The 18,033-nt window shown below is 53.2% G+C and overlaps 5 protein-coding genes and 1 non-coding gene across 6 annotated transcripts; 3 read left to right on the top strand and 3 right to left on the bottom strand.

Annotated features, from left to right (window-relative positions):
* Window positions 1–9: 9 nt before the first annotated feature.
* INS49_002481 lies at window positions 10–117 on the bottom strand. The gene has a single exon. It is a non-coding gene; the product is annotated as a tRNA-Val (tRNA).
* Window positions 118–1,614: 1,497 nt separating this feature from the next.
* On the top strand, window positions 1,615–2,148 carry INS49_002480 (uncharacterized protein; the record flags this gene model as incomplete). Its single annotated transcript, XM_043163291.1, has 2 exons — window positions 1,615–1,849; window positions 1,916–2,148. 2 exons carry the CDS (start codon window positions 1,615–1,617, stop codon window positions 2,146–2,148), a joined length of 468 nt encoding a protein of 155 aa, XP_043031797.1.
* Window positions 2,149–5,530: 3,382 nt separating this feature from the next.
* On the top strand, window positions 5,531–7,812 carry INS49_002479 (uncharacterized protein; the record flags this gene model as incomplete). Its single annotated transcript, XM_043163290.1, has 4 exons — window positions 5,531–5,689; window positions 5,752–6,341; window positions 6,387–6,895; window positions 7,361–7,812. The coding sequence occupies 4 exons, from the start codon at window positions 5,531–5,533 to the stop codon at window positions 7,810–7,812; spliced, it is 1,710 nt and encodes a 569-aa protein (XP_043031796.1).
* Window positions 7,813–8,773: 961 nt separating this feature from the next.
* Window positions 8,774–10,811, top strand: INS49_002478 (uncharacterized protein; the record flags this gene model as incomplete). The annotated part of the gene is made up of 3 exons (XM_043163289.1): window positions 8,774–9,260; window positions 9,345–9,925; window positions 9,993–10,811. 3 exons carry the CDS (start codon window positions 8,774–8,776, stop codon window positions 10,809–10,811), a joined length of 1,887 nt encoding a protein of 628 aa, XP_043031795.1.
* Window positions 10,812–11,270: 459 nt separating this feature from the next.
* INS49_002477 (uncharacterized protein) lies at window positions 11,271–12,552 on the bottom strand (the record flags this gene model as incomplete). Its single annotated transcript, XM_043163288.1, has 5 exons — window positions 11,271–11,524; window positions 11,595–11,659; window positions 11,710–11,827; window positions 11,889–12,255; window positions 12,322–12,552. The coding sequence occupies 5 exons, from the start codon at window positions 12,550–12,552 to the stop codon at window positions 11,271–11,273; spliced, it is 1,035 nt and encodes a 344-aa protein (XP_043031794.1).
* Window positions 12,553–14,357: 1,805 nt separating this feature from the next.
* INS49_002476 (uncharacterized protein) lies at window positions 14,358–15,368 on the bottom strand (the record flags this gene model as incomplete). The annotated part of the gene is made up of 1 exon (XM_043163287.1): window positions 14,358–15,368. One exon carries the CDS (start codon window positions 15,366–15,368, stop codon window positions 14,358–14,360), a length of 1,011 nt encoding a protein of 336 aa, XP_043031793.1.
* Between the last annotated feature and the right edge of the window lie 2,665 nt (window positions 15,369–18,033).

Raw genomic sequence — 18,033 nt, 5'->3', positions numbered from 1 at the left:
AAAAACAAATGATCTGGCCCGGGCTCGAACCGGGGACCTTCAGTGCTCCCACAAATCACCCTGGACGAGTTAATTTAATGTTAGACTGACGTGATGAACCAACTACACCACCGGACCATGTTCTTGATAAATTGGGAAACATGTGGATCATATCAGTGTATCGTGCGAAAATCTTTTCCGGCGGTTCGGGGCCCGTGGCTGGCACCCAACATTCCTTGGCAGCTAGGATGGGCCTAGCAGGTGCCCCACCACCTTAAGTCCGAGACGCCATGGTTTCTGTGGTCAGAGATTGATTTGAGCTGCGAGTGTCATAACTACGGCCGAATGACCCGCTAGGAGTGATGTCGCTTTGTCTGCAGGAGCATTTTGGGAATACTGTATGCCATGGGTTAAATTGATGGGCGTCATCAGGCACTGGAATATGTTCATGGCCGTGTTCATCATGACCCAATGGTCCATGGTCCTTGAGAGACGGAGAATGGCAAGATGTGCGTGAACATCGAACCCGCCCACAACACCACGTCCGATGATGCTCCCAAAACGTTGCAGCTCATGCGCCAAGACGGCATCTCCGTACATACGCCTGTTGTGCTTCCAAAAATGATCTCAAAACATCTGGTCCTGTTGTCGAAAGCGCTCGCCACGAGGCGCAGTCTATTCCCGGGCGCCTGGAGCCCTAAGGCCCTGAGACGACTAGAACTTGGCGTTCGGTTGACTGGCCAGACTGGTCGGCGTGCTCACTATTACTTGATCGTCCGATATGCCATGTTCTGCACGTCAGCTTTATGGCTATTAAAGTTATTTTCAACCCAAAAACTGGGGTCTTGTCCTTCCCGGTTCGTCGACACAACCACTCCGAGCCAATCTCCAGATCCCCCTCAAACCTTGCACTTCGGGACGGACAGAATGGGCAGCCTAAGCCCTACCGGACGTCACATAGTATGCCTCTTGGTGCAGGATTTGGAAGTCCAGCCTTCGATTGATTAAAGCTCCCATAAGCAGCATCCTCGTCTGATGTTTCGCCCCTTTTGGCGAAACACATCACCTAAATCTTCTATGTTTCTATCACGTTGGGACGAACAGGATTGATACATCTCACTGACGACGACTTCCATTTGTTCGAAACACATCACCTAAATCTTTTATGTTTCTATCACGTCGGGACGAACGTGATTAATACATCTCACTGACGACGACTTCCGTTTGTTCGAAACACATCACCCAAATCTTCTATGTTTCTATCACGTCGGGACGAACGGGATTGATACATCTCACTGACGACGACTTCCGTTTGTTCGAAACAGCACCAAGTGTTTCCATTACTACTGTGAATGCTATGGAGCGTTCGCATTGCTTATGCTGAGGCTCATGGAAGAGTTGGTCTACCAGTCCATTGCATACCAAACTCACGATGGCAGTTTTTTATATAAGAAGGAAGGCAAGCCCATCTACACTTGGATATTTCTCGACACATCACACTCAGACAAACACAATCCTCCCAACATCAGTTCCACCAACTTGTGACAGTACGAGCCAATATCTACACCAGAAGCAGCATCTTCCTGATATCCCGTCACCACCACCTTAGAACATCTACACACATCCTCAGCAACCATGCAGTACTCAAAGCGAGCCATTGTTGCCCTTGCACTCCTCAGCCCAGCATTCACTTCAGGACTGGTTCTGCCATGCATCGCCGTCAGAGACAACAATGCAGTCGCTGTGCCAGACTGTCCTCTTGTCTCGCGTCACCTGCCCGGTGCCATGCCCGTCAAGCTTAGGGCCCGCCACGGCGGAGGAGGCGAGACAACCGAGGGCGGAGAAACCAGCGGCTTGAGCGGCACAGGAGGTAAGTAAATCATCCTTCAGGTAGCAGTTCTCAAAGAACACATACTGAATTCAATGTGATGGGCAGGTGGTCCATCTACCGGAACCGGGGGAACCGGTACTGGCGAAGAAGAAACTGGCACAGGAGGCACAGGCACCGGGGGAGGCACAGGCATCGGGGGAGGCACAGGCATTGGGGGAGGCACAGGCATCGGGGGAGAGACTGGCACCGGGGGAGGCACAGGCACAGGCACCGGGGAGGCACAGGCATCGGGGGAGGCACAGGCATCGGGGGAGGCACAGGCATCGGGGGAGGCATAGGCATCAGGGGAGGCATAGGCACCGGGGGAGGCACAGGCACCGGGACCGGGGGAGGCACAGGCATCGGGGGAGAGACGGGCACCGGGGGAGGCACAGGCATCGGGGGAGAGACGGGCCCTGGAGGAGAATCTGGTACCGGGGGAGAGACGGGCACTGGGGGAGAGTCTGGCACAGGCACCGGTTCGGGATCGGGATCTGGCACAGGATGCTCAGGAGGTGGCGCGTATCCATCAGGCCTGCCGGGTGCTGGAGGAGGCCTGCCGGGTGCTGGAGAAGGAGAAGGCCTGCCGGGTGCTGGAGAAGGAGAAGGCCTGCCGGGTGCTGGAGGAGGCAGCAGCACTTCTGGTGGTCAGGGTGGTGAGGGTGGTCAAGGTGCTGACGACGAGTCTGCTTAGTATGGCAGGTTGGACTTTGCTGCAGTCTTCTATTCTCGATTGTATTTTACGTATGTATCTGTCCTTTGTACGGACCTCTTGCAATTTTGCCATGCTGTTTACCAATGTCATCTGGAAATCAAGACGCTTCAAAGCAGTATCCCAAGTGGCTGATGATGTAGTCCTAGAGGACTTTAATATGTTTGTCCAATAAAGACTGCATATAAATCATCGCCCGAAAGACCATCGCACAACAGGCATCTGAAGGATTTAGGTAGAGTTGAACAGATTACTCTAGTATGAATTCGTCAGTACGAATGTATTCAGGGGAAAGTCTCTTGGCTCTATAGTCAACTAATGGTTCCTTTCTTTCTCTGAGGAGTACAGGATTGCCACTATCAAGATACTATCCGAAACACAATCGGGCTTCTCAATGCTACCGGTATGCTTGCGGTGTCCAATACAGCTAATACTCCGCTCGGCTGTGGAGCAATGCGAGAATGGTGTGCAGCTCGTGTGAAGATATGTGTTAGGTCTTGTGGACCCACACGACCCTAGAACTGGAAGAAATTTCCGCGGGTACCGTAGAAAGAGAGGGACCTGCCGAATTAACGGGTGGGGAGTCTCAGATCGGAAGGAGCAATGCATCGAGGATGCTGGAACCGGTGGGACTGTGTTATCCCGTGGTTCTTTAGAAGATTGAGCAGGATCTTGGGATTGCTATCTCGCCATTGGAAGTGGGTTCTCTCGGCTTCTTCCACATCTGTCTGTGGATTGCGCTGCAGACCGAAACCCACTCTGTGTAGGAAAAGACATGTGGAGCCGCTTCATCAAGAAGTTTCGTTGCAGTGCCCTCGTGTAGACTGTGTAATGTATAAAGCATGTAGCTCTGGCTAATACTGGTCAGCATCTGTAGAAGGGTTCGTATGAGTGATGCCCAGGTGCTTGAATCTGACTACCCCGGTACGTGCACCATAGCTAGAAGCGGTGGCCAAGCACTCAGGATCTTGCCTTCAGCCCTATTTACAACGTTGTACAGTCAATGAAAGAAGGCTGCACGTGGGTTGCCACGAGAGCTTTCGCCATGGACGGGAAGCTGTAAATGCCACTTTCCCTTTTCGTCGTCACCTCCTGTTGGCCGAGGCTTCACGGTGGCATCGAGTCAGTTTCGTGTCACCCTGAAACCTTAACCGTTGTTCGAATCATTTCGGTCGAGCCCAGATGCATCTCTTGCACGTGGTCGTCGCGCCCAGCCCGGGACAACATTAGACATGCACTGCATTTCTTGCGCGAGTCGTCCTGCGCCAGAGCCTGGCCATGCATGTGGATGAACATTCAAGATCCCGCCGGATGTGTTGCTTCTCAAAGCGGGGTGCACTGCTTACTCCAGAGACAACATAGATCGGGCTCCGTTTACATGTATCATCGGACTGACGAGGGCAGAGCCAAACACCGTCTCGCGAGCGCGAAGACGAGAGCACAGGTAGTTGTCATTTGGTGAACAAGTCGAAGCCGGCAGCAGGCGGGTTATACGAGTGGGCGCCGGGTCCCGAGCGCTCGGCAACGGACGGTTCTGGGTAACACGGCCCCCCTGAAGCCCGCTGTTGTGCAACTATCCGAGATGAACACCTTACAAGCGTCGGCTTCTTCCACTGTACTCAGGTATTTCATTGGACTCGATCCGGCCGCATGAGGACGATTGCACCTGACATCGACAGACGTAGTCTAATGGCGTCCTAAGTAGTACAAGGCTTGGCCATGTATCTTCGGATGAAGCCGAGTCTGAGCGGATCATTGTCTTGAATTCCAGCAGGCCGGTCCTTCGGGCCCATTTCATCGAAAAACAGTTTCCAGATGACCACAGTTTCGGCGTGCTTCCTTCCTTGACCGTTTATTCTCACTGTTCTTTGTTTTCGTCCTTTTTTCCCTTCACCTCCTAGTAGTCCTTCTGTTCATGTCCACGTGTCCATGTGGCGAGCGCGGCTGTGGCGCCACCTGCCAGCAGATGCAGCGCTGCGCCCAGCGTCTAAAATAAATCCCGGTGACGCGGTAGTTAGGCGTTGCTAGGGTGGTCTGCTTGGTACGATGGCAGGATAGTGGCAACTGGCCAGCAAACGGACAGAGGGACCCCTGCTGTCGTGACTTCACTAGGAAAATAATCCGAGTCCCTCACCCGTAATGAGGGGAGCCCTGGGGAGGCATCCTGACGCTCTGAGAGGCAGCCGCCGCCAAACAGAGTTGCAATGGCCCGTCAAGCTTCCTGGACCCTGGCTGCCCCGCCAGTGTGCATTGCTTTGCCAGTGGCGCAAGGAGTGGATGTCAAAGTCTGTTCCCGGGGCTGCATCCCCTTCCCATTCGCCGCGCAGACCAGGACAGGCCCGCCATTGCTCAATATTTCTGGGCCATTCACAGCCCGAGGCCGCCATCAAGGCTCGCAATAGGCTGGACCCCCGATCCGGCCAGGGACCAATCGAGCGTCCGAACCTTGGACGTTGCTGTGATCGCTTCACCTTGTCGAGCGGGTAAGCAGGGGCCGCCGCTCGTAGTCTTTTCCAGCACCCTCCTTGTGCCTCTCCCATTTGTCCTCACCTTGCGTGAAGATGTGGAGATCACCGAATCCGGCCATGTACATCATGGATTGGCGCACCGGCATCCGTCCTCAAATCTCGAGGATGAGCCAGCCGAGCCTGGTCCCTGGGCTCCGCTCCTGAATGTGGGCTCGGCCGGGGCTCCGCGGTGCTACTTACTGCATCTTCGCTGCGCGTCCGCTGCTTGATCTGTGGACTCGGTCCGTCTTGAAGTACCCTTTCGCGCTCACTTCTCTTGCTTCCTTTCTTTCCTTCGGTAGCACTCGTGCGCTCATGACAATTCTTCGCGGACGAGACCAGACCATGCGCCAATGAGATCCGAACCACACCCATCGTGACGAATTGACCCTGCGTATTGCACATACACAGCGGCAGGAGGATCTTTCCAACCAGAGTACAGACGCAAGGGCAAACGGAAGGATGTGGGACTATGGTGACGACAACCGGGGGCCTGAAATGGCGGCCATAGCCCTCGTCATGACATCCCTGAGCGTCATTGCGGTTGCGCTGCGGTGCTATACCATGATTGCGATACTTAAACGCTTCTTGGTGGAGGACTGGCTAGCCGTTCTCACATGTGTGAGTACTATTGATGCCTGTTTGCCGGTCGAATCCGTGCTGATACTGCATCTCGATACCAGCTCCTTCAGTGCACCTTCTGCGCCTTTGTGATCCTTGGTGTATCCCACGGGCTTGGAGCTCACGTCGAACATGTCCCAGAGGATCAACGGCCCAAGGCCCTGATCTTCAAGTGGGCAGGCCAGATCGCTTATATCGTGGTGTCGACAATGGTCAAGTTCGTCGTCGGCATTTTCCTGCTCCGCCTGTGCGTCAACAATGGATGGCAGCGCATTACCATCTGGGTTCTGCTGGTTCTCGTTGGGCTCTTCAACGCCTTCTACGTCTTCGTGGCGGTATTTCAGTGTCAGCCTGTACCGTTCTATTGGTGGCGATATGCTGAAGACGCACCCATCACTGGAACCTGCAACGGCAAGAAAATGGCGACCATACCGACGTACATCGCCGTGCTCTTGGGCATCGCAGGTGATCTGATCCTTGCCCTACTCCCAATCACTCTCATCAAGCATGCGAAGCTGGACAAGAAGACCAAAATCTCAGTGATCTGCGTCCTTTCGCTTGGTTCACTGTATGCCACACCCCCTTCTGGCTTTCTTGACTCCGTTCCACCCGTGGACGTGGTTCACTCAATCTTCCTCGACTCCGTGTTGTCGTCTGCTGTCCAAGTCCTTCTCAACTAACATCGGGACGACCACAGGGCTTCGGTGGCTACCATTGCACGTATTCCATACGCTCAGCAGCTTCTCTCTAACCCAGATTACCTGTACAATTTCAGCGACTTGGCGATATGGAGTATCGTCGAATGCGGAATCGCCATCACAGCTTCGTCACTTGCAACACTGCGCCCGCTCTTCGTCAAAGTGAAGCTACTCGCAACAAATCATTTCACCAGCCGCTTCACATCATCCATGAATGGTGGCAGCGGAGGTCTGCCCATGTTCACCAATAAGACAAACAAGACAAACACCTTCGTATCATCGTCCCAAGTGCAGAATCAGGACGAGAACCGGTATACTACGGTGACAGAAACGACGACAGCGAAGAAGGGAGCCGGCATACTGGGAAGCGCATCCGACTCGAGGGACGGTATCCAGGTCAGAAAGGAGTTCGAGATGTCCGTCATCACGCGGTCGTCCAAGGATAGCATCGATCAGCTTGAGAACGAAGTTGACGAGGTGATCAGCCCGGGCACTGCGAGGGCCAACAGTACCCACAGCAGGGGCCAAAGTTTCCATCAAAGCCTTCGCTTGAATCCTAGCCCTAGGTTGAGCCCGGCTCCTTCTCGACCAACACTCCAAGATGCGCCCGTTTTGATGCCATCGACCGCGACCACAACTCCAACAGGACCACCCTTAACACATGCCACGAATGGACACTTCATTCATACCAACTGGCAACAAAACGCATCTCCACAAAGCTCACGTTCTGCTGAAGCTGCCAGGAAAGGCAGTTTCGGCCAGGTCGCAACCCCCTTTGGAGGCGTTTCCGTGGACCATAACGATATGGAACTGCGCTCACCTCCGCCTATCTTGACTCAGTCACCTCGACATGGTCACCAGTCGACCAGCTCTCAAGACAGTTTTCGATCATCCAGGACACCGAGATCGGCTGCCCCAAGCTTTCACCTACCAACAAGAGTACAGCACTACAGCATGGTGTCCTCTGCCTCAGGCCACAGCAGGTCAAGCACGTCCACCAAGGCCAACTCCCGCGGGACATTTGGCGCAGACGGCTTGCCTCCACACTCGCGCTTGACAGAATCCGGTTATGGCGAATATACACCGGGTATCAACAGCAACCCATCAAGCCTTCCCGGAAGCCCTCAGGTCCACTCCGCCAGTCGATCACTCAGTCACTCACCCATCGCACCCCTACCAAACTCGAACGCGAACATGAGATTCCCCTTCGAGAAGCCCGACCCTATCCCGGAGGTGAAAAAGTCGAAGCGGAAAACGCGAGTGAGCGCCTTCCTGGCAGACAACTCGTCAGTGTCCAGCGTGGACACCGGGGACCGCAGTGACGACGAGCTCACCAGGCCGCAGTGGGCTGGCACGGATCGCGAGGCGCCGCCGAGCCCGTTGACGAGCCACCCCCCCTTGTCTCCGAGGGAGAACTGGGTATGACAAATGATCGACACCTCGCCCCCCTTCACCTAGACGAAGAAAAGAGGATCACTCCACCAAATACAGGTGATCTTGCAAGCGTTCTTTTGATGAATTTAACACTCTTTCATCTCTTTGCAGTACCACTACATACACTTTAATTTCATATTGGACATCTACACGTCAACTATTGATGGCGAAGGCTGAGCGAGCCTGTTGTGTGGGTTTAGGCGCAGGATGGCAGCGAGTTGCGTCTTTTCATAGCGTGGCTCTGGTATGCAGGGCATGAGTCTTCATTTCTCTATCAGCATACATATATACCCCACAGAGAAATTGAAAAGAGCTTTTGAACCGAACGAGTACTGGTGACCCATGAATGATGAATGGGAGGTGAACCTGTGCATGAACTCGGAGGGTCATTTCCTTCCTGTCCAGCGTTTCCGTGATTCACCCGATCAATTTATTCAAGTTGCTGTTCTCGCATGTGATTCATCACGCTCTATAGGTTTCTTTGGTCACCGTCTGGCGCGACCAAGACACGATTTGAGAGAACGGGAAGAGGAAAAACGCTTCAGAGCGAACACCGCTGGTCAGGTGTTCATGACAAGACTAGCAGACAAGGGTGTCTAAAATCTTCATTAATTCCTTGAACACCTTTGCGGGTCAGACATGTGATCCCCACGTGGAACTCCCCATGCGTGAGAGATGGCCGAGTTGGTTCTGGGTGGCGCTAGTGATGGGTGGGTCCCCGTGCCCGCGTCAATCCACGTTAGAGAGCGCGCGCTGCAATTCGGGAACCCGCTAACACTCCCTAACAGCAACTCATTGCTGCCCGGTTTCGGTGATCTTATCTGTCAATCTTATCAGATCATCGAGATAACCATGCCCCATTCTCCTCTTTGGTTCCACGACATCCGAGCGGATATTGCGACTCCCGCCTAGCCAAGTTCCACCATCCACTTTAGAGGTTCCCCAACATCCCATGGACGACAATGCAGCAAGCGATGGCCTCGGCGATCGTCTGCACCAGCAATGGCCCGCCGGGCTCGTCGGCGAGGCGGCGCGGCTTGCAAAACCGGGCGGCTTGCTCAATGACATAGACGACTTCGCCGCTGCAGGCCACCGCCGACAGATCCCCCCTGATCAGATGGACTACCTGCGCAACTTGCTCAAGGTTCTACTGGATGGTAGAGACATAGTTGCAGCGTACAGCATTGTCATGCTCATTCTCCTCGCTGGCTTCACAGTACTTCATCTGCTGGAGAAGAGGAGATGCCGGAAACGGTGGCAAATGAGGATGCGTGCATCCTCCAAGACAGTCGACATGGAACCTAAATCTGGCGACGATATACCAGAGGCAACAAGCTCCTCGTCCTCCAGCAGCTCCCACGGTATCACGACTCCATCGGGTGCGATGAAGGATATCGTCCAAGTCGATCTCGAAAGACTGCCGCTGCTCGGACCACGTCGTAAGCAAGCAGAGACAAGCCTCTGGGCTCGCACGAAGAGACGCGTCGTCCATTGGCTGGAATACCAACCGAGACCACTCCCAGTGGTCAATAGGACTTTGCCATCAAACGCTACGTCCATATTTGTCGGAGTTTGGGTCGGCATCAACATCTTCTTCCATTTGTATCGAGTCAACCTGCTCGACCTGAAATACTTCTTCTGTTTTGCTGACCGAGCCGGCTTCGTTTTCATTGTCAACCTACCTCTGCTCTACCTGCTGGCTGCTAAGAACCAACCGATCAAGGTCCTCACGGGGCGCTCATATGAGTCTCTAAACGTCTTCCATCGTCGGGTAGGCGAGTGGATGTGCTTCGAGGCGGTCGTCCACTTCGTGAGCATGGTCATCTGGCGCTTTGCCCCTATCAAGCCGGCCTGGTTGGACGGCGAGGGCGGCGCCAGGGCCTACTTTACTCACCCGCTCATTTTGCTCGGTATTGCTGCCTTCGCCGCATACGAGCTGCTATGTTTCACGTCCTTGGGAAGCTTCCGCCAGCGCTGGTACGAGATATTCCTTGCGTCCCACGTGGCTCTACAGGTCGTGGCGCTTGCGTTCTTGTATCTCCACTTCCATACTGCAAGGCCGTACGTGCTTGCGTCGCTGGCTATCTTCCTCGTCGACCGTGTCGTGTGGCGCTTTGGACTTAAGACTGCCACGATCGCGACGGACCTTTACTGTCCTACCTGACGGCGAGACTATCATAATGTCCGCCAACTGGGACAAGCCAGCGCCGAAACAGTCCTGGTTCCCGTGGCCTCGACAGAATATCAAGCATGGGTGGAAGCCTACCGATCACGTCTTCCTTACTGTACCGGCACTGGGCCGGAAACACGCACTCCAGGCACACCCCTTCACGATCGCGTCTGCTGCGCCGCCGTCACAACATACATCTGGCAGTGATAGTGAACAACCGATCCACTGCTGGATGAACCTACTGATTCGGTCCCAGAAGGGTTTCACCACCGATTTGTTGTGCTACGCCCACCGCCATCACCGCGTCTCCGTTCGCCTCGACGGGCCCTACGGCTCGTCGCACGCCCTAGAGATGTTACGTGCAGCCGAGAATGCGGTCCTGGTTGCAGGAGGGAGCGGTATCGCCGTCACATTTCCCCTGGTCTGGGCCCTCCTGCTGGGTGAGGGGGCCGACGAAGATGAAAACAACGGGCTCCTGGCGTTGGGAAAGAAGAAGCGGAAGCAAAGGGTGCACATGATGTGGATCGTCCATTCGGATGAACATCGATACTGGATACCGGATGCAACGCTCGACAAGCTTGTCGCTGCCGGCTTAGACCTTGTCGTCCCGCCTTCAACAGCCGTTGCCGGACGGCCGGATGTCGTTGGAACCGTGGAGGGCTGGATTGAGGGGACCAATGACGGTGTTACTCATAGCAGAGAGACTGCTGTGGTTGTCTCGGGGCCTGATGGCCTGAACAGGATGGTCAGGAACACATGCGCTGAGGCTATGGGGCGAGGGGCAGATGTTCAGCTCGCAGTGGAGAAATTTGGATGGTAATGATGGGTTTGGAATTCGCATGGCTGAGCACAGCTACAGCAGGCGTTCTGGTGGGAGAACATGGGTTTTTGGAGCATGAAGAATGACATGAGATACACTAGACCAAGCAAAGAAATTGTCATAGAGCGTACTTTGCGAGAGTAGGGCAACAGTGTTGTCATAGAATTCTTCTAGGCTTGGCTGAGAAACGATTGAAATACCATGGCTCTTGCGCACGTCTCATTATAGCACGGCAATTGTATTCCTCAAGAGGACTTGGTCGTCTTTGCGGCGGTGGGCACGCAGATTTGAGGGGATCTGCCAAAGGTACAGCTAGCTAATGACGTATCATGCATACACATATTTATACTAGGAATAAAATTAGGTAAAGCGAGGCGCCCATTTCTATCAAATTAGCTACTTTGCCGTGAAACAGGCGCCGTTATGTCCGACTGGTGACCATCTGCCATCACCTGCCACCTAAACCCAGCTCTTCTTAGACTTCGTGCTGAAGTCTTTGATGGTTTTCCCTCCAGCATCCAAGTATTGCTGCCGAGCAAAATCAAAATCAGAATCGAATCGGATCCCATTGCGACGCCTAGTGAATGGTATAAGACGAGGAGCTGATGACGTTGGATCTCTCCAGACAAACGAACGGAGCTCTGGGAGAGAGCCTGCTATGAGTATCACAGCCGGCTCAATGATTCCCCATACGACCAAAGTGACCATGTCAACTGCGAGTGCGACGAGTTGTCAGTATCCGAAATAGTCATGATTTCGGCACAATGGAATGAGAAGGCTCACATGTGACATCATCTCCGATGAGAATATGCATGACCGAGGTCTTCACCCAACTGGCAATGCCGGCGCTGGCCACCAGATTAGCCTGGAAGTGAAGCTGAGTGAGAGGAAAACTTACAAAATTCCGAGTGCCGTGAGTACCAAGGCTCCAACCCAGTCTCTCTGCTTCGCGGTGTTTTTGCGGACAATATAGAGCCCAACCAGAGAAATGAAAACGTTTAGGAACCCAGCCACAGCTAGCGAGGCTTAGCACCATGTCCAGTCTCAGGTGGTGAAATGAAATCTGAGGCTACTCACCCGTGTTCATGATTGGAATAGCCACTTGCACCAGGGGAGCCCAACAATACCCGAAGTTAAGATTATCCCAATTCTTCCTGATCGGCGTGCATTGAACCCAGAGGAAAAGCCCAGAGAGGCCAGAGATGATATTCGAAGCGAAGATGACCGCCCATGTGAAACGACGAGGCCAGCCCTCTGCGATTCGAAGGAGCGAGACTGCGAACCCTATCCTAGCCAGTGCAGTGGCCATGATATTGATTGTCGAAGCGATCGTGTCAAGGAGGGCAAACTCGCGAATCGTCCCAGGGCTGAGGTTTGTGACGTGTCTGCCGAGGCCGTCGCGCCCTTCAAACACAGTCACCACGGTGTAAGTGAGGAACAGTGTCTGCACGGTGGTGCATGGTCAGTATCACTCTTCGTGTATTGGACGACAGCGGTGGAACATCCATACCCAAGCAACAATCACGATGTAGTCATCCCACCAGAGCCGCATACGTCTCCTGAATTTGTTGTATATCCGCAGGCCGACCACAGTGCCAGCCAAGATGGTCATGACCCAGCTCAACACGTTGACCTTGGGCTCGATGTAGCGGTCCTCTGCCGATAGCTGGACGACGACCGTTGTCGGGGCCTGCGTCTGGGGCAGAGGGGGCAGCAGCGGGTTGGCAAGTGAGGAGTTCATGATGGGCAGTGTGTGTTTCCCTGAGAGGAATGGCGTGTGAAACGAAAACGAGGATCGATGCGAGCTGGTGAAAAGCGTCCGCAGGTCGAGTATATACAATGTGGTCTGCCAACCCTTGGCCCAATCACGTAGCCCCTGGATGTTCGCACTTGCGTGAAGCTGGGAAATTCAGCAGAGTTCCCAAGGAGGTCGTCCTGTCGCACATCGACTCCGCAAGACACCACCTCCTGGGGCGGTGCGCGGACCGCGGCACATAGCCAGCGAAGAACCGTTGACTTTTGTTTGAAAACACAAAGTGCTCCACGCCCAACTATCGGACAGAGTTCGGGCGGGTGGCGGCCGCTGTCAGAGGCCCTGAGTAGCCGTCATCCAAATACGGGGCAATACGAACTCCGCTAACATCAGTCCACAGCCCCCCCTTGGGCCGTTGGTTCGGGGCCGAGCGTATTGTGAGACGCAGTTTATCTGTCGTGGAGCATAACCTTAACTATGATATGCATAAATCATCACGGCCGTCGGATAATGCGGAAAATTTGGTGATTGGCGGGACCGGTTTCGAAACAGAGGAGTCCATGTTGCGATTGGAAATGCTTCCGCTATCTCTGAATGTGACGTTCTGGGGTAGCCGTTGCGGATGGACCGTCGGTTCGTAGCCCCTGGCAGCCACGGTGCAATCAGCGTCCTGACCAGCAGTGACCCCAGTCACACATCAGTATCAAAATATGCAAGCCGAGAAGCATAATATGTCATTTGGTGATCGATGAGTAATGTCAGTCCCGTCTCTCAACTACGTCGCGACCTGACCGACCAGACCGTTGGGTTGAGGAGGGAAGGCAATAGGTAGGTAGCCAAGCATTGACAGATCGCCGCTTGGCATACAAGGAGCACAACCACAATCTGGTCAAGGAGGGTCCCCCGGGTCAAGTGAGTCCAAAAAGTGACACAGGCGGATCAGGAGTGGTGTTTGACATGTCTGGCCATTCGGTAAGTTCCCTAAAACTAAGTATACCGGAAAGCTTACAGCCTGGCCCCAGGAACCTCTCAACCTTACTGGATGACGACGCAGAGGTTATGCTTGTGTTAGGTGATCGGGTGGGGGCTGAGAGTTCATAACCGGGTGACTGTGAAACGGACAGTATAAGATTTCAGAAGTGTTCAGACCAGGTGCGCGGTGCCCTTGCTGAGAAGATAAAAAGCAGCTCCACTGCATGTGATGAAGCCTATGGCTGGCAATTTTATTTCGGTGCTGAGCTAGACGAATTCCTTCGCGAATGCAGCCCAAAGTACTTTAGGAGTGCCCTCACATTGTGAAAGTACCAGTTTTTGGAATGACTACTGAGTTATCTTGCTGACACTTGCAAAGCTTGGTCAATGAATCCATCCTGCGAGATCTCTCAGTGAATCAAAGAAAGCCGATATGTTCGAGGCTGATCCAGGGGCCCTCGCCGCTCGCTTTTCTGCTTTACAAGTGATTACTCACTCATGTTTCAAATGACTCAGATCTAAATTCAGCAGTCTCTGCATTGGACTGGCATGCCAGCTCTTCGATCAAATGAATCGAAGCAAACAGACATTCTAAGCCAGAACGCAATGCGAGTCAACCCTGTGGATCTGCCCAGAGGGATAAGTCACAGAAAGTATAAGGCCGAGGTAGCAATGGGAACAACAATTCAGCAAATCACGAACAATGACCATCATCTTGACCGAAAAAAATCTTCGCATTGAGAAGTACTATTTATGCAGTGACTTGGAGTAGAGGTCCAGAAGAAATCCACCCCTGATGCCTTCTGAGAAGGATTACAGGCTCAACCCGACGGAGCAGGCCCAGCCGTGACGGTGACAGTGATGGTGGCACCGATCGTGAACCCAGAACATTCATTGGCCTCCCTGGGTGTTGTGGTACCTGTGGTAGTGGTAGGGGTTGCAGTGGGCGACACTGCACTCGAACTTGTGGTGGGTGGCAGACTCGTGACTGGAGGTGGGGCCGCGGTGCCGGTTCCAAGTTCGAAAACTTCGAATTGGGTGGCCAATTGGCTTTGCAGGGCCCTTCGGTCCAGAGGGACGGAATCATTGACAGCAATTCCAGAAGGTGGAGTACCTCCATGTGAAATGTCGACCTCGGCGCATGTAGTGTAGGCTTCAAAAGATGTGTTGTCCATGTTTGGCCAGAGGCTCCAATCCCAAACCCAGTACAGTGCGAGAATGTCCGATGTGATGTCCTCAGGGATTTTGATGTCGGTCTGACAGTTCACAGAAGTCAGGTTCTTGGAAGCGCCCTTGCGATGAGCGTTGATGGGCGAGGGGTTAGAACCTTGGTCCTGAAAGCAGATTTCGTCATCGAAGTAATGGGTGGCGATCAGGCGACCAGATTCCAGCGAGTTATCTGCAGTCCAGTTCCCATGCACACCAGCAAATTCTTCATCTCGGAGGGTTGTCGAGGCGTAGACGTAGACGTTGCCCGATCGGTATGGCCTGCCCTCCGGCACTTGGGGCGCAGAGACGTGACCGTTCTCTCCGTACGTTAGAGAGATCCAAGAGCCTGCTGAGGCGTTGAGACGTGGGTACTGTGGGTTGGTGTACCCGTTGGCAACCTGCTGGGAGGGGTGGCAGAGAGGGGTTGTCGAGTCTTTCGCTGTGATTCTGTAGGTCATAGAGTTGTCCGAGAAGGAGGGATCATTTCGTGCAACAAAGCCGCGAGGGAAACCAAGTGTTGAGCTGAAAGATCCGTTTGAGGTGATGGACTGCAATGCTTCAAGCCAGGTGTGTGCGGAAGCACACCCAGAGAACAGAAGGAGGAAAAAGTATGATTTTTCCATGATCTTTGTTTTGAGTAGGTGGAAGATGGTTGAGTGTGTCAAACAGTCGTCTCTGTGTTGTGTCTTTTGTGGTTTTGTGTAAGATTGTTTGTGCGTCCTATGGGGAAATGTCTTGGAGTGTAAGGCAGTGGTATGATGATTTAAATGGGAATTTGAGGGCACATTCCCGAACGGACAGAAGGGACTCAACAGTAACAGAGCTTCTAAGCCCTGATTAGAATAGCTTTGTGACAACAATGGTATTGCGGCCCGGGAAGTGTCACACAATGAGGACTGAAGGCCAGTCACATAATGCGAGCGGGATTCTTTGAAGACATTATTGTATTGAAGACGGATTGTAGTCAGTAGCGATTCTATTGCAATTTTATCATCTGGTCTTTCAAACCATGTCAGTCACCCAAGAGTTCCATTCACCCATGGTTAGAAGGAGACTTCTTCACAATTAGATGCGGGGCATTGGAAGACTGAAGACAACCACCGTCGCAACTCCGCATAGTTTGGATATCAGCTCATATCATGGGCATAAGGTGTCAATGGTGGACCAGATCTGTCTGAAAGGTTTCTCACGAATCTAGTGGCAGGCACAACCCCCTGCTGCAGCAATTACTTCGCTCACAGCGAGACTACACCTTCTGCAAAGTCCCCAAGCCGAATTAATTGTCACCAATTTAATCTAATCCCCAGACAGCTGTCACAGCATAGTAGTTACACCGACGTCCTGACCAGCGACCAGCGACATTTTCAAGAACATATTTACCAGACGACGCTGTGCCCAAGAAGGTGGAGTAGGCAGCAACAGGTCTAGATTGACAAACGGGATACCTTCACTGGTCCAGTCTCAAGGACTACAAACGCCAATAGATGGAAAGCCACTGAGAACTCTGCACCAGCGATGAGAACACAATTGTCTTCGCTCAAGGCCCTGCACTGACAGCAGGGGAAGGGGATGCACACAGGCCGTACGCCTACCTGAGAGAAAGCTCTCAAGGTCTCAGGCTTTCTGGCGTCAGAGTTGTGACCATCTCGCCCACTTCAAATGCAAACATCGCACTCTTGATCAGACGTAGTCACACTTCCACAAATCTGATTCCCAGGTCCCTGGTTTTCCGTCCACTGCGACTATGCCTGATGACTAGCCTCCTTGGGGTTAACCTGTCCGCAGCTTTCCCATCTTGATTACCCTTACCAAAGGTCTCATTGGACAACATTCGCCAGCAAAAGTTCTTGTACTGGCCTATCCGGCAAGGCCAGAGAGACTAACCTTCCGTGAGACTGATTAGTGGTGACCCATAGGCTAACAAAGGTCCAATCACGGGCTCTCGGCGCCCCAGTCAGAAACTTTGCTAAAAAGACAGCAAGAAGCAGTTTCATGGGTCACCTTGGCCGGATTCGCAATCTAGGGCTCGTAAGCAATGAGAAAGACCCCTGGCCCAAAAACGACATCAGGTCCGCTTGCCAAGAAGGCACAAAATTAACTGGCGCTTTGAGTAGTCATGACATTACCCACATTGGAGGTCTTCAAACGCTGCACCATTGCATAATACATCAACCGATGTGGTGCGCCAACCACTGACAGAGACCACTAATCCCAGCCGTTTTCAGTGAAAACTGCATAGAGGCTTAGCCGTATGCAACCCGAGCCGAGGCGCAGCTTCACGGACCATTGGTCCTTTCTAATCTTTCCCGACCGTAATGCAATGCGACAACCTAGTCACTGATGAGCGAGTAGCGGAACATAACCATGACCAGACTTTCAGCAGCCAAAGACCCTACAATGGGAACGATGGCAAAGCAGTATGCCGCCATTTGGAAGGCTCCGTTGCTCTCCGGGGCCTCCATCTCAAGGCCGACCGATGCCAATAGTTGTGGAGCCTGTCCCACGCCACGTGTGCAACCGCTACTGGCTGGGTGCCCAATCGCTGAGACAGACAGAGGCCTCCTACTACGGATTCAAGGGCGTAGATACCATAAAAGAGCATCAAGATCCAAAAGCGGATTATGTTGTATTCACCCGGAAGTGTCCCTGGAGACGGGGAATGGTTACTGGTGCTTGTGGTGGAGTGGGGAGCTGACTGCATGTAGCTTATCCGGGTGTGTTCCACAGCAAGCCTTGTTTTTACTCCGTGTGTAAACGCCTCCTTTCAACGCCAGAGGGGGTTTCCCATGTTGCACAGCAGCTCTAGTCATTGGGTGGCATGATCAGCTGCTCTTGAGGCAGAGGCATGGCCAGCTAAGCATAGTCGCACAGCATAAAGGTGTGGCGTAGCAACTTGCCGTGTTCTTTGCTGGGCAGGATGGTTTGCTTGGGCAGAGATGTGCCTAAAGTAGTAGGCTGCCTTGCAGGTAAGCTCTGAAAAACATCCACAGATTTTCCGTTTGTACCTTAGCGCCCAGGCTGAGTACCCATGCTCATTCCCATCTTGTGGTGGTCTTGCCCTTGGCCTCCGTCTCAGCATCTCCACCGCGCACAATGAAGTTCACCAAAACAATTCTAATTGGGTCAAAAACGAACTGGCGAATGTCTAAGGAGTTCTGGATCCGTGCCAAGGATCTTTGATTGGTGAGCCTGTACCTGCCTGTATGCAAAAAGAAAACTCCTGCATGAGTACTTGCAGCCAATAAGCTGGGTATTCGCGGATACTGTGCAATACATACATCTGAGGTA

This window comes from Diaporthe citri (assembly GCF_014595645.1).
Source record: "Diaporthe citri strain NFHF-8-4 chromosome Unknown scaffold_1, whole genome shotgun sequence".
In the NCBI taxonomy this organism is placed as follows: Eukaryota; Fungi; Ascomycota; class Sordariomycetes; order Diaporthales; family Diaporthaceae; genus Diaporthe; species Diaporthe citri.
Note: the sequence above shows the minus strand (reverse complement) of the source record. Positions and strands in the feature narration are given on the sequence as shown.